At 35.6% G+C, this 16,637-nt stretch overlaps 1 protein-coding gene across 1 annotated transcript in view; it reads right to left on the bottom strand.

Annotated features, from left to right (window-relative positions):
* DCDC1 (doublecortin domain containing 1) overlaps positions 1-16,637 on the bottom strand; it is a 472,935-nt gene that overhangs the window by 183,101 nt on the left and 273,197 nt on the right. Inside the window, 2 exon segments of the mRNA XM_060105173.1 lie at positions 7,969-8,087; positions 10,618-10,752. Coding sequence (XP_059961156.1) covers positions 7,969-8,087; positions 10,618-10,752 — 254 coding nt within the window.

Raw genomic sequence — 16,637 nt, 5'->3', positions numbered from 1 at the left:
CCCTCCCCACCTTCCTATCTCCAGGCAAACACAGATCTTCTTCCTAGATTAGTTAGCACTTTCTAAAGTTTTATATAAATGGAATCAAACAATATATATGCTTTTACGGGTTTTGTTCCTTTCCCCTAATATAATTATTTTGAGATTCACCCACATTGTTGTGTGAACCAAGAGTTAGCTCCTTTTTATTGCTAAGTAATATTTTCTATATGATACACCATAATTTATCTATTCACCTATGGATGAACATTTTGGTTGTTTCCAGTTTTTACTTTTGGCTTTAGTAATAGAGCTGCTATAAACACCCATGTACAAGTCTTCATAAGGACACATGCTTTCATATCCCTTAAATAAATTTCTCAGAGTGGCCGGGCAATAAGGTACAGACATGTATATACCTGTATATGTGTGCGTGTGTGTGTGTGTGTATATACACACACACACACCTGTACATATATATGTATATTTTATATATATACACACCTATATGTGTATATTTTAGGAAAGTATCAATTGTTTTCCAAAGTTACTGAACCATTTATATTTCTACCAACAATGTTGAAACCATGTACCAATTATGAGAGTTACAGTTATTCCACATCTTCACCAGCACTCAGTATGGTCAGCATTTTAAACAGTGGACTTTCTATTACATATGTAGTGGTACTGCATTTTAGGTGTATTTTGCATTCCCCTAATGATTAGCATCTTTTCATATGCCAACCATATATTTTCCTTGTTACAGTATTTGCCCAAATCATTTATCTGCCCATGTTTTCTTGAGTTGTGTGTATTTTTCAAATATATATTATTTGAAAATATTTCTCCTTGTGTGTAGTTTGTCTTGTCATTCTCTTAACAATGTCCTTCAAAGAGCAGAGTCTTAATTTTAATGAAGTCCAATTTATCAATTTATATTTTTGTGGATCATGCTTTTGATGTTATATCTAAGAAAGTTTGACTAATACAAGATCATAAATATTTTCTCCTATGTTTTTGTCTAAAATATTCAGTTTTAGTTTTTACATTTTAAACCTATAATCCACTTTGAGTTAATTACTGTTTATCATATGACATATGGATCAAAGGGTTTTTTTGCATATGTATATCCAATTGTTCCATCACTGTTGTCAAAAAAAAAATCCTTTCTCCACTGAATTTCTCTTGCAATTTCATCAAAAATCAATTGATCATATATGTGTGGATATATTTCTGGATGATCGATTCTGTTCTATTGATCTAATTGTCTACTTTGGTGCCAACAGCACACCATTTTTCACAGCTATCATTTTATAATAAGTCGAGGTCAGGTCATTTTTTTCTTCTTTTTGAAAATTGTTTTGCCTATTTTAGGTACTTTGTATTTCTATATGGATTTTAAAATCAGCTTGATAGCTTTTATAAATGAACATGCTGGGCTTTTTATTGAGATTGCATTAAATCTATAGATCAATTTGAGGAGAACGGACATCGTAACTATGTAGTCTTTCAATCCATGAACACAGTATATCCCTGCATCTATTTAGGTCTTTAATTTTACTCAGCAATGTTTTGTAGTTTTCAATAACCAAGTCTTGTACATATTTTATCCGATTCATATTTAAGTATTTCATACTTTTGATATTATTGTAATTGGTATTTTAAAATTTCAGTTTCTAAAATTGTTGCTAGTACATAGGAATACAAGTAATATATATATTGATTTCAAGCTCTCAAACTCGCTAAACTCATTTATTAATTCTAGAAATTTTTTGTTGGTTACATAGGATATTCTACATAGATAATCACACCATTTGAAAATAAAGACAGTTTTATTTCTTCAATTCGTATCAGACGTTTTTTATTTCTTTTCCTTTTCTTGTTATACTGGCTAAAGGCTTCCACACAATGCTGAATAGGTGAGAATGGACAAATTTGTCTTGTTCCTGACTTTAGGAGGAACAATTTGCTCTTTCATCATTAAGTATGATGTTAGATGCAGGTTTTTCATAGATGAGCTTTGTCATACTGACAAAGTTCCCTTCTATTCAGCTTTCTGAAAGTTTTCATTAGGAGGGATGCTGATTTTTGTTAAAAGATTTTTCTATATCAATTTGATGTTCATGATTTTTTCCTTTTCAGTCTGCCAATATGGTGATTTACATTGATTGATTTTCAAATGTTAAATCAACTTTACTTTCCTGGGGTAAGCCCAACCTGGTCATGATATATTATCCTTTTTATATATTATTGTATTCAATTTGTTAAACTGTGAAGATTTTTTTGCATTTATGTTCATGAGGGATATTGGTCTATGATTTGCTTTTCCTGTAATGTCTTTTTGCCTGTTTTTGTTATCAGAGTAATGTTGCCTCACAGGATGAGCTGGGAAGTATTCCATCTTCTTCTATTTTCTGTGTGAGAATATGGAGAACTGGCATTATTTTTTCCTAAAATGTTTGGTAGAATTCCCCAGTGAAGCTAGCGAAACCATCTGGACCTGAGGTTTTCTTTGTGGGAAGGTTTTCAGCTAAAAATTTAATTTCTTTAAGAGATACAGGACTATTCAGTTACCTATTTCTTCTTGAGTAGACACCGGTGGTTTGTGCCCTTTAAGGAATTTGTCCTTATCACCTCAGTTGGCAAATTTATTGGCACATCTTTGTTCAGAATATTCCCTATTATTCCTTTAATAACTATGTGATATCAACTCTCTCATTCCTGATACTGGTAATTTGTGTCCTTTCACTTTATTCCCTGAACAGTCTGGCTAGAGGTTTATCAGTTTCTTTAATCTTTAAAACAAAAACAAAAACCCAGCTTTTGGTTTTCTTGATTTTTCTCTTTTTTTCCTGTCTTCTGTTACATTGCTTTCCACTCGAACTTTGACTATTTTCTGTCTTCTGGTTACTTTGAGTTTGATTTGCTCTTCGTACTCTCATTTCCTAAAATGGAAGCTGAGGTCATTGATTTGATATCATTCTTCTTTTCCTACATATGCATTTATATAAATTTCCTTCTAAGAACTTCAGTAGCATCCCACAGTTTTTAATATGTGTGTTTTCATTTTCATTCAGTTCAAAATACTTGCTAATTTCCATTTTGATGTCTTCTTTGCTCCATGAGTTACTTAGAAATGTGTTACTTTTGTCCAAATATTTGGGGGGTTTCCAGAAAGCTATCTGCTATTTTTTAATTTAAGTATAGTTGATTTACACTGTTGTGTTAACTTCTGCTTTACAGCAAAGTGATTCAGTTATACATATATGCATTCTTTTTTATGTTCTTTTCCATTATGGTTTATCACAAGGATATTAAATACAGTTCCCTGTGCTATACAGTAGGACCTTGTTGTGAAAGCTATCTGCTATGGATTTCTAATATAACTCCATTATGGCCAGAGAACATGTTTATAATATGTAGATTCTGTTAATGTATTGAGACTTGTTTTATAGCTAGAATATAGTCCATTCTGTTTAATATACTGTTACTTTAAATGAATATGTCTTCTGCTGTTATTGAGTGCATTCTTCTATAAGTATCAACAAGTGTTGTTCTAGTCTTCTGTATCCTTACAGATTTTTCCTCACTTGTTCTATTAATTATTGAAATAGGATATTATTATTGTTGACTACAGTTGTAGATTTTTCTCTTTTTCACTGCAGTTCTATTGGCTTTCACTTCATCTATTTTGAAGCTGTGTTATGAGGTGAACAAACATATAGGATTGCTAAGTCTTTTTTTTTTTTTTTTTTTTTTGCGGTATGTGGGCCTCTCACTGTTGTGGACACTCCCGTTGCAGAGCACAGGCTCTGGACGCACAGGCTCAGCGGCCATGGCTCACAGGCCCAGTCACTCTGCAGCATGTGGGATCTTCCCAGACCGGGGCATGAACCCGTGTCCCCTGCATCGGCAGGTGGACTCTCAACCACTGCGCCACCAGGGAAGCCCTAAGTCTTCTTGATGAACTAATCCCTTAATCATTATGAAATGACCCTCTTTATCCCTGGAATATTCTTTGCACTGAAGTCTACTTTGTCTGATATTAATTTAGCCATTCTGGCTTTCTTTGGATTAGTTTTATCATTGCATACATTTTTCAGGCATTTACTTTTAACCTATTGTGTCTTTATATTTAAAGTGGGTTATTGGGACTTCCCTGGTAGCACAGTGGTTAAGAATTCACCTCCTAATGCAGGGGACACAGGTTCGATCCCTGGTCAGGGTACTAGATCCCACGTGCATGGCACAACTAAGAGTTCACATGCCACAACTAAGGAGTCCACCGGCTGCAACTAAGACATGGCACAACCAAAAATAAATAAATAAAAATTTTAAAAATGGATTTTAAAAAAGTGGGTTATTTGTAGGTCAGCATATAGATGGATCTTGCTTTTTTATCTAATCTGACAGTGCCTGACTTTTAAATGGGCTGTTTAGATTATTTACATCTAATGCAATTATTGACACATGGGTTTAAATCTACAATCTTGTTATTTATTCTCTCTTTGTCCTAACTGTTTTTTGTTTCCCTTTCAATCTTTGTCTTCTTTCACATTAACTAAGTATTTTTTTTTTTTTTTTTTTTTTTTTTTTTTTTTTTTTTTTTTTTTTTTTTGCTGTACGCGGGCCTCTCACTGCTGTGGCCTCTCCCGTTGCGGAGCACAGGCTCCGGACACACAGGCTCCGCAGCCATGGCTCGCGGGCCCAGCCGCTCCGCGGCATGTGGGATCCTCCGGGATCGGGGCATGAACCCGTGTCCCCTGCATCGGCAGGCGGACTCTCAACCACTGCGCCACCAGGGAGGCCCAACTAAGTATTTTTTAATTATTTCATTTTATCAACTTTTTTCGCTTGTTAGACATATAACTCTTTGTTATATTATTTTAGTTTCAGGGTCCCTCATAAACATCTTTAACTTACCAGTCTACTTTCAGTTGATATCATACCACTTGACAAATATAGTATAAGAACTTTTCTTCAGGCTTCCCTGGTGGCACAGTGGTTGGGAACCCGCCTGCCAATGCAGGGGACATGGGTTCGAGCCCTGGTCCGGGAAGATTCCCACATGCCACGGAGCAACTAAGCTCATGCACCACAACTACTGAGCCTGCACTCTAAAGCCCACGTGCCACAACTACTGAGTGTGCGTGCCACAACTACTGAAGCCCACACGCCTAGAGCCTGTGCTCCACAACAAGAGAAGCCACTGCAATGAGAAGCCCATGCACCGCAACAAAGAGTAGCCCCTGCTTGCCGCAACTAGAGAAAGACTGCACTCAGCAACAAAGACCCAACACAGTCAAAAATAAATAAACAAATTAATTAATTTTAAAAAAAGACCCTTTCTTCCATTTCTCTTATTGGCATTTGTACTGTTGCCTTCATATATTTTATATCTACATGTTTTTATCTCCATAATAAAATCATTTTTTGCTTTAAACAATAAATTATATTTTAAAGAAACTTAATAAGAAATTAGGTCTTTATATTGCCTATGTAGTTTTTATCCCTGTGCTCTTCATTTTCATCTGATACCATTTTTCTTCTGCTTGAAGGACTTCCTTAAACATTTTTTGTTCTGTAGGTCTGCTGGTGACAAATTCTTTCAGTTTGTGAATAATATCTGAAGTCTTTATTTTGCCTTAATATTTGAAAGATATTTTCATTGGGAGATGATTTCTATACTGACAGGTTGGGGGGGTGGTTCTTTCAGTTTTTAAAGACGTTCTTCCACTTTCTTCTCACTCTTATTGTTGCCAACAAGAAATCTGCTGTCAGTCTTATCTTTATTCCTCTTGTAAATAATAAATGTCTTTCTCTCTGTGTACTTACAAGATTTTTCCCCTTATCACTAATTTTAAGCAGTTTTATTATGATTATCCTTGGTTTCTTTTCTCTGTGTTTCTTGTGCTTAGAATTTGTTGAACTTCTTTGATGTGTGGGTTATAGTTTTCACAAAATTTGGAAATTTTTCAGACAACATTTCTTCCAACATTTTTCTGTTCTCTGCTTCTTCCCTTCAGAGACTAATTATTCAGAGATTAGGCCATATGAAGCTTTTCACATCGCACTTTTCACATCATGATGCTGTGTTCATTTTTTTTTTCAATATATTATTTTTTCTTCTCTGGCTTTCAATTGTGAATAGTTTCTATTGCTATCTGTCTTCTATGTCTCTATTTAACATGTTCATTCTTTCCTCTAGCTTCTTGAATATGTGGAATACAATGATAACAACTGTTTAATGACATGAGTATTAATTCTATAATCTGCATCATTTCTGGGTCAGTTACAACTGATAGATTTTTCTCTTTATTATAACTCTGGACTAAGTGAGCTGAAGCATCTCTGTCTCCGTGTCCCATGGTTTGCCCTTGTCATTACTGCAAGTTGACACTTTGTGTGTTTCCAGTTTACAGCATTGACTCTGCCCCAGAAATCTTTCTTATTACCTACTCCAAATATAGCACCACATCAACTGGGACTTGCTTTGAGTTTGCTTGCCCCTTCTTGGGAACTGTGTGTTTAGGACTCTACTAGCACTGGCCAGCTTATGAGATAGCAAGCTACTGTCTCCCTCATCCTTCTGCCTGGGTTTCTCAATTAATGTACCCTACTCATTCATTGAGGTATCTACTACCACATTTGGCACTCACTGGCAGTTGTTTCACTGGATTTTGGCCTACAGACTGTGTAGTTTTGTGGCCAAGAGTGACTTATAGATTATGGTTACTTAATTTTTGCATTCTGCCCCAATTGCTTAGTAGTTATGACCTCAAGTAAGTGATTAACACCTCTATATTTCAATTTCCTCACCCATAATGATAGTAATGACACCTACCTTATCAGGCAGTTGTTAAGAGTACCTGTAACAATGAGGTATCGAGAAATTAAAATAGTGTCTGGCTCGGCATTTGCTGTTGTCACTGTTAGAGTAAGAATTCTAGACTCTAGAGATCTGACTCTGTAGATCACATTCCCAGCCATTATGTAATTTTGGACAGTCTGCTTTGCATGTTAGAGAAAATTTCCCTTCTGTATTTGTGGCTGAGCCAGTTTCTCTGGTGCCTAAATGCCCTTGTTCTGCTTTCAGCCCTAAGCACATCCTAAATGTCTAGCCAGCCAGAAGTAGTTGGCTAATAGCTTTCTAAGTCTAGAAGTACAACAGGATTTGTTTTTGTCAACACTAGGTAAAATCAAAAGACAAATGAAAAAGAAAAAAGAAAGCATTTAGGAAAGGTAAATCACCTTTCTTCCTTATTGCTAATTTTTTCTTCTAAATCTATTTTTTTTTTTTTTTTTTTTTTTTTTGCTGTACTCGGGCCTCTCACTGCTGTGGCCTCTCCCGTTGCGGAGCACAGGCTCCGGACACACAGGTTCCGCGGCCATGGCTCGCGGGCCCAGCCGCTCCGCGGCATGTGGGATCTTCCGGGATCGGGGCACGAACCCGTGTCCCCTGCATCGGCAGGCGGACTCTCAACCACTGCGCCACCAGGGAAGCCCCTAAATCTATTTTTAATTTTATCTTACCAAGTCAGAGAAAAACAAACAGGAATGGCACTTTTGGTACCTTACAAGCCAGCAATTTTTTGTCTCCTTGATTTTTCTTTCACTGTTCAATATTTCACATTCAGAAGATGGAGAAAATGTTAGGAATACATATAGAACATTAAATTTTTAAATTAATAACCAAAATGGATATAAAGAAAGGAGTTTCAATAATTATAGAGTAAAGCAGCAGCTTGTCTAAAACACAGATACATACTGAACACCAACTTTTCACTTCTAAAAATATCTAAGAAACACTATCAAACTAAGTGGCATATACTTTCAAGCTTATTTCAGAAAAATTAATATTGATATTTTGAAAATAAATTTAAAACCTAATGAAATTTCCATCTAAGCCAGGAAGCATCATGATCTGACTGCTCGGGAATCTTGAAATTAACATTACTTGTTTTGAGGTAAATGGCTCATAAACATTACCTTTTCTGTAGGATTAATTTGTATCTTTCTAGTGATGTTCCCTCAGTGGCCTTGACTCTGACTGGATGACCAATAGCTAGGCAGCCCTGAGTTATCGCTCGGCTCAGGATCATTCCAGTCTTCCAATGAATAGAGAAGGGGGAGAAAGGTCTAAATAAGTTAAAAGAACCAGAAAATTCAACAATGTGTCACAAATAGTGAGGTCATTATGCCTGGATAAACCCGCATATTAACAGTTGCCAAAAGTGAAACACTACCCACAACTTAGCAGTCAGTGAGCCCTGCTCAGAATCAGTGATGTTCTGTCGGACAAGGGTGGCATTTTACAGTTCAGTGCAAAATAAAACAGACCTTGATATCTTCATTTGTCCTTTTTTTCTGTGTGTATTTCACAGTGCAGCAATTTGGGATCCATCACGTGTCACTTGTTATACGTATAACTATAGAGCTTACTTGAAATATGTATGCACAGAAAAAAAAGAGTGCAGTGAACTGAAAAGATTGAAACAAATCCTTAACCTTTGTACCAATTTAAAGTTTTACTCTGGGTCTAAATACCATGGGTTAAACATTTTAAGGTGGTTTATGAACTGCTTTTGTTTTAAATGTTAGGATTCTCAGATAAGGAAATTGATTGAGAACATTGTTTGAACGGCCATTTAACAATTTTCTTACTTGGTGAATCAACACAGAATTTTAAATAAGTGACAACCACTTAGGAATTTATTTACACATATTAAGGATTTATGTCATGGAAACTTCTCTGTTAAGAACAGGTAAAATGATTTATTTTGAAAAAAAGGATAGAACTTTAAACCTTTAAAGATTTTCAAAATTGTTTTCTTTTAGCATGTGACTTTTATTTCTCACGTTTTTGTTGTGTGGAAAACAACTACACAATGACTTAGGAAAAATATATTTTTCTAAATTTTTGGTCAAATAAGCCCTGAATGGAATCCTCTTTTGAACATGCTTGTCTATACAGAAAGGGAACTCCTTCTTACCTTGGGGTAAGAAAAAAGAATCACCACTTATTAAACACTTTCTGTATACCAGATTGTACGCTTGAACTTCATACGTATTTTCTCATTTAATCACCACAGCAACTGTGCAAGACAGGTGTGACTAACTTCATTTTATATATAAGAAAACTGTGGTTCAGTGCAGCTAAGTAACTTTCCCAAGGTCACACAAAGGATTCTAATTCTGATCTATCTAACTCCAAAACTCATCCTCTTTGCATCAAGCATTTCAATTAGTTTAGGAAAATTTTTAGACAAGTATAGGTTTTCTGATATCATGAAATTCTATGAACAGATACCATAGAATTACAGAATATAAGATCTGGGAAAACAACCTTCCATATCAACTGGTCCAACTCTTTTACCAGAAGACTAAGGCCCAAATATGGTATGTGACTTACTTGAGGTCACATAAATGTTCAGTGGCAGTCCTAAAACTAAAACACTTCCATCAGTGCTCATAAATTGGTCAGATATAGAGCAGTGTTTTATATTACAGTGAAATGGCATAAGTTTTGAGGTCAGACAGACCAAGAATCTTTCCTCTAACAGCTACTAGCTTCAGTTTTTTCAGCTGTATAATGAAAACCTGCATAGTTTTTATAAGATTAAATGAGATAATAAATGTGTATAAGATGCTTAGCATATGTTTAACAAAATGGCAGATATTATTACTAAATCAGAAATAAAACACAACTCAGGGTTAGTAGTTAATAGAGTCTCCAGGTTGGAAGCAGATTTAAGAAATATCTAATCTCATTCTGCCTTTGTCTATGAAGTGAATAATATTTCTTAGTACCTTTGTGTCTTAGTTACTCTATATTTTTGTTTTTAACTCCCAGAAAGCAAAAATAAAAGTTAAGGGCAATCCAAAATTTCATATGAGAAAATAGTTTCAATCTCTCCTACCCCCTAAACTAAGTAGCAGCAACCTTGCCTGGGTGACTCTGCACCCATGGAAGTCCTAAAAAGAAGCAAAAATAGTCTCCAGGGAGGGGGCAAAGGGAGGCACAAGAAGGGTAGATAAAAGCTGTACCATCTCTTTCCAGACACAAATATTTGGTGGCAATTACAAAACGTATTTCAATAGCAAGAGGGAAGAGGAGAACAATTATATGTTCTCAGTTTAAGTCTGATTCAATAGTATAAGAATAAAATTTAAAAAATAGTGCCAATACACAGGAATAAAATATATTAGGCATTGTTCACATTTTATACTCAGGGATTTCTTTTAAAACTATCCTTACTAAGACCATATGCCATCACTATATGGTGCTAATCCACCAAGCTCTGTGAACCTCAACAATGAAGACTAAGGAGCAGAAGCAAATGACATTCAGACAAATCTCATGAAAATGGTGAGTCTGTAGAGTATACCTAAGCTCTGCGCTAGGTTTAAATACATTCTAGAGTATTAACTAATCAACACATCTAAAACTGAGTTGAATGCTCACGTCGGGGTCCTCCACACTAGACAAACCAAGAGCAGAGCATAGATTCATGACAGTCAACAACTGATATGCTTTCACTTGCATGCTTGTGTGCATGAGGGCATCAGGAACTGGAGCAGCACAGTGAGCCAGTGAGCCCAGGAAGTTACTTAGGGAAAGCAAACATTCTTGGATACCTTTGTGATCAGCCACACACTGGCTGCAGGCCACAGGGTCGATGGTGCTATCTGAGTCCCACTGCTCTCTTCACCACTTGAGAAATTCCACTTTCTGATGGAAACAGAGGCATGAAGGACAATATTGGGGTTCACCTATACCATGAGAAGAAGCATGTTTTTAACTTACAGTCTGAAAGTTAACCTTCCTCAACATACTTACCCAAAACAATCTAGAACATTGTTTCTGATTGAGAAGGTCTCTTTTGAAACAGTAGTGTTCAATCTATTAAACTCAATTCTATTAATATTTGTTGAGCACCAGCTCTGATGTGGAAGGCCCTGGACTGTGTGGCATGGGATATTATAAAACATTTTTCCTGCCCTAAATAAACTTACAACTGTAGAGGCGATAACACACACAATTTCATGTAAAGCTCCATATGTTTGATTAAATAGTGCTATAGTATGCAAAGAATGGTAGGCTCATTTCTGCAGGAGCAACAAAAAGTGAAGCATCTTGAAAGAGGTAACATCCGGACCAGGCCTTGAAGGATGAAAACAGTTTGACAGGAGTAATGAAGAATAAAAAGGTATTCCAAGCAAAGGAAAATAGTATAATCAATGCACCTTAGGATTTATTGGTAGTCTCAAAAGGTAAATTTGGCCAAACTTAGAAGTAGTCAAGTGTAAGGCTATGGAGTTAGGTGTCAGGAGGGCTTTCAAGCTTTCAAGCAGGAGGGACTGGATTACAGAAGATTTAGAAAGGTTGACCTGGCCAGTGTAAACGTAATGGATTGCACAATGGAGAGATCAAAGGCAGGGAGAACAGTTGAGAGTTTGTACAACCTCATAAGAATAAAGGGACAGGAGCTGAGACTTCAGTGACAGTTGTGGGAATGGATGGGAGGGGGCTGACTGGGGAGACACTGCATCTCTATCCCATGTGTTTAATCAGATGACAAACGCCAAACGTATTGTGCACCTTCTAGCATTTCTCACTTAGACCTGATTGTCAAATTAACGGTCATTCATGTCATCTGTCAGAATTCTCCTCCTTCATATTTAATAAATTTTATCTCCTAACTTATATGATCACTTTCCCTGAATAATCATGCTAACTTTTAAAGGGCTAATCCTTATTTGTATAGGATTATGGGAATATGCCAACTTATGCTTTAAACTTAGTAAATGATGTTGCTTCAATAACAGTTAAAATCATTTTCTAATATTGAAAAGTCTATTCTAAATCTTTGCTAATACTAGATATTTGTTGAGTAGCAAGTGATTTTTTTAAAAAACAAAAGTTAAATAATAATTTAAAAGGTAATGTTTTACAAGTGTGAACAGGCAATAACAAAAGGGTATGACCAATATATTTGATAATTACTCTATAATTATCTATAATTATTCTACAATGGAAGATAGTTACTTCTCTAGAGAAGAAAATGTCATATGACTCCTATATGTGAAAATAAAATTTTAAAAATACAGCAACCCCACCACATAAGCAGATTTGATTTACACCTCTTTGATTGTGTATTCCCCAGTTAGCCAGTAGTGACTGATTCTGGAGGGGAATCCCCCGCAGTTTCTGAACAATGGTAAACTATATTCCACTAATCCATCCACCACAGGACATGGCATTTAAAGTAGCACTCTTAGTCAACCTCCTAACTCCAAGTTGCCATCACACTCAAAACTCTCCTCTGAAACTGGGAAGAAGATTGTTTTGACTGGAATGTCAGACAGAAGAATCGTACTGCCAACTGCTTCTTTGTACAGCACCTGCTGCCAGTGCCTAAATTCTTGTTATCTCCACAACATGGTTTAATCTTTTAACAGTTGGCTTATTGGTGAAGAGCGAAGGGGTCCTTTGTGTCTGTCTTGGGTTGGCACCCAGTATTAACACCATGCTGTTCTCTGAGAGATATTTTGCTGGACGGTTCCCAAGTGATTCCACATAGACCAGACAGAGCCAGGTCCACTAACTCAGCTTCATTTCACGTTATTAAAAAAGAAAAATCCTGCCAAGTCTGGGGTTCTAATACACTTAAAACTGACAATGGCCATTAAATTCTCTTCATGATGTCACTTTCTTTTTTCTTTTTAATTTAATCTGATAGCTTTGTTTTAGATCAAATGTTTAGGAAGGTGGGGGAGATAAAAATTGGAAGTCAGAAAAGAAAAGTGCTCGGACAACCTGCAACATAATATGCCATGTGTGTCTCTGTGTGTGTGTGTGTGTGCACATGTGTGTGTACATGTGTGCATTCACGGGCATGTGTATAAAAGTGTTTATTTTATGTTGAGACAGGTCTCCAAATATATACCATAATGTATGTCATTAGAAAACCTTTTTAAGTCCTGTTGAGAATCAAAACAAGAAGCTTTCTTTTATTCTTTTGAGTACCTATATACATAGCTTCCTTTAAATGACCATTATGATTTTGCTTGTCTGAATAAACTGTGCAGATACAGATGATGCCAGTGATAAAAATGATGCATACATGTACTGTGCCAGTTAAAGCTTCTTGTTTAATTTTCTTTCTCCAAATCACCAATGAAAGTGGAGTAGACTTCAATATTCCTGTGCAATTTCAAAGTAATAAGGTCTTTTCCTACAGATCTACTGAGGAGCAAAATACAAGACAATGAAATTTTTCTTGAAAGAAGGAGCTCATAGACCACAACCTTCATTCTAAACAGATTGTTTACTACACAGAAATTTTATAAGGTTTTTCCTTTTGATAGTAATTTTAGGACCAAGTTAAATAATTTACTATACAAATTAATGTACAAGAAATGTTCTAAAATCTCTTTCGTCATGTCCCTGATATTCACTCTTATTGTTTCCATTCTCTAAATCTACAGCTGATCAATCCACGCACCTCTAAGACCAAGAACTGGAAAAGTTGGGAAAGCAGAAAATATTAGTGAGTACCTAATTATGCAACCAAACAAGGGAAAATATCTAGGATCTAGGTGTGCAGTCCTCAAACAGATTCCAACTATTGGTCTAAAAATAAGGAAGGGACTTGCAGTTTTATTTAAAGTTCTGTGTCCTATTCTAATGGCAATCAGTTCCAAATTTAAATTAAAATTTTTTATTTTCTCCAATACAAATTACCTGTAGGAAATATTATTTCTTGAGGACTTGCTCTCCAAAGAAATAGGACAGTAAAGAATTGTTTGCCTTTTCCTAGCCTCCTCTATGACACACAGAATAATATATTCTGCTAGCATCCATGACTGGTTAATTTACAAGTAAACTTGTAACAAACATGTAACAAACATGCCATAATTCTAAAATCATAACTTGGTGTTTTTCTTACTGTTTCCATACTAAAAGTTGTCACTAATGTGCTGCTTATTTCTGATCATACTAAAAGGATAGGATCGAAATCAGTTTCCTTTTCATTTTGACAGAATATATGACCTGCCAGACACTGGAGTATATTTTTCTGCTATATTTTCCCATAACCAATCATTCCTCAAGCTATTCTTCTCATGAATCTTTTTTCTTTTATATTAACTACCATGAAGTTTGTCTCTCATCCACTTCAGGGAAACGTATAATTTTATTTCCCGTAAACTAGAGCAATGTAAAAATGTTGCCAATTTAAGTAACAATAGAACGAAAGATGTATTCACCAAAATTCTCCACTTGTAGTAGATTCCAAATCTTTTTTTAGAAATGGATAAAAGAGCAACAGGTTGTAATTGTCAGGGTTATATCTGTCTTCCACATTACTAATAAGGATTATATGTTCCAAATTTTTCTCTGTAGGAAAGGTTTTACTTGTCAATACGAGATTTAAAAGAACAGTCAGGGGTTGGGCACTGATATCTCTATCTCAAGCCAATTTTAAAACGTATGTGTCAAGAATATCAGCTTTTGCTCCCTCCTCTCTAGTCCTGCTGTAATCCTCTTAGTGCCTTCTATACTGCCACGAGCATCAAGATTCTACAATAAAATGCCCTGTAGACATCCATCACCTCTGCCTGAATCTCTCTTTAAAAGTGTTCCTTTTCAGATTATTAAATTGCTATTTTCAATGTACTGATCACCTCTCTGTATATAATCTGAGGCATTTTTCTGAAAGGATTTCAAAGGTTTCATAGGTAAGGGAGGGCCACTTTTCTTTGAAAGATTCTCTTTACTATCCAGTTTATCAAATCTTTGCTTTCTTATACCACTATTCTGAGTAGACTGAAATTTTATTCAAAAAAGATTTCTTCTAAAAATACAATAGTGTATAAACTTTTAAGATGAGGTGTTTTCTCACTTTCACTGAATCATTAGAACGAATTAATAGTGAGAAAATAACTGTGGATTGTTATTCTCTCATTTTTCAACATTAGAAAATATAGTTTTCTTTTGAAGTTCTACTTTGGCTTAAACTCAAAGAGAGAATCCTTTCTTGTTCTTTTCCTCTCACAACTCTCCACTATACATTTTTCCCCACAGGTTTTGACCAGCTTTCAATTGAATGAGTTAATTAACTAGTGAATTTAATTCCATTTAGCTAACTCTGAGTATCTGGATCCTGCAGCAGAGACAAGAATGATCAGAATGCCCTTTGCCCTCTAGGTATTTCTAATCTGCAGGGCAGGGGTGGGAGGATAAAATAAGGACTTCCTGAGATATTTTCCTAGCACAGGATCAAATAAGATCTTGTCTCTGCTTGAATATTTCCAGTGGCTCCTTGTTTTCTACAGAACATCCAGTTGAATTAAGACCCTTTATGATATTGAGCTGCATGAGCTGCTTGTATATTTTGGAGATTAACCCATTGTCCCTTGATTTGTTTGCAAATATTTTCTCCCATTCTGAGGGTTATCTGTTCATCTTGTTTAAGGTTTCCTTTGCTGTGCAAAAGCTTTTAAGTTTCATAGGCCCCATTTGTTTATTTTTGTTTTTATTTCCATTTCTCTAGGAGGTGGGTCAAAAAGGATCTTGCTGTAATTTATGTCAGAGTGTTCTTCCTAAGTTTTCCTCTAAGAATTTTATAGTGTCTGGCCTTACATTTAGATCTTTAATCCATTTTGAATTTATTTTTGTGTATGGTGTTAGGAAGTGTTCTAATTTCATTCTTTTACATGTAGCTGTCCAGCTTTCCCAGCACCACTTATTGAAGCAGCTGTATTTTCTCCATTGTATATTCTTGCCTCCTTTATCAAAGATAAGGTGATCTTATGTGTGTGGTTTTATCTCTGGGCTTTCTATCCTGTTCCATTGATCTATATTTCTGTTTCTGTGCCAGTACCATACTGTCTTGATTACTGTAGCTTTGTATTATAGTCTGAAGTCAGGGAGCCTGATTCCTCCAGCTCAGTTTTTCTTTCTCAAGATTGCTTTGGCTATTGAGAGTCTTTTGTGTTTCCATACAAATTGTGAACTTTTTTGTTCTAGTTCTGTGAAAAATGCCATTGGTAGTTTGATAGGGATTGCATTGAATCTGTAGTTTGCTTTGGGTAGTATAGTCATTTTCACAATGTTGATTCTTCCAATCCAAGAACATGGTATATCTCTCCAACTGTTTGTGTCATCTTTAATTTCTTTCCTCAGTGCCTTATAGTTTTCTGCATACAGGTCTTTTGTCTCCTTAGGTAGACTTATTCCTAGGTATTTTATTCTTTTTGCTGCATTGGTAAATGGGAGTGTTTCCTTAATTTCACTTTCAGATTTTTCATCATTAGTGTATAAGAATGCAAGAGATTTCTGGGCATTAATTTTGTATCCTGCTGCTTTACCAAGTTCTTTGATCAGCTCTAGTAGTTTTCTGATAGCATCTTTAGGATTCTCTATGTATAGTATTATGGCATCTGCGAACAGTGACACTTTTACTTCTTCTTTTCCAATGTGGATTCCTTTTCTTTCTTTTCCTTCTCTAATTGCTGTTACTAAAACTTCCAAAACTATGTTGAATAACAGTGGTGAGAGTGGGCAACCTTGTCTTGTTCCTGATCTTAGAGGAAATGGTTTCAGTTTTTCACCATTTAGAACAATGTTGGCTGTGGGTTTGTCATATATGGCC

This window comes from Mesoplodon densirostris, chromosome 7 (genome assembly GCF_025265405.1).
Source record: "Mesoplodon densirostris isolate mMesDen1 chromosome 7, mMesDen1 primary haplotype, whole genome shotgun sequence".
In the NCBI taxonomy this organism is placed as follows: domain Eukaryota; kingdom Metazoa; phylum Chordata; class Mammalia; order Artiodactyla; family Ziphiidae; genus Mesoplodon; species Mesoplodon densirostris.
The sequence above is the reverse complement of the archived record's forward strand: the minus strand, read 5'-3'. Positions and strand labels throughout refer to the sequence as shown.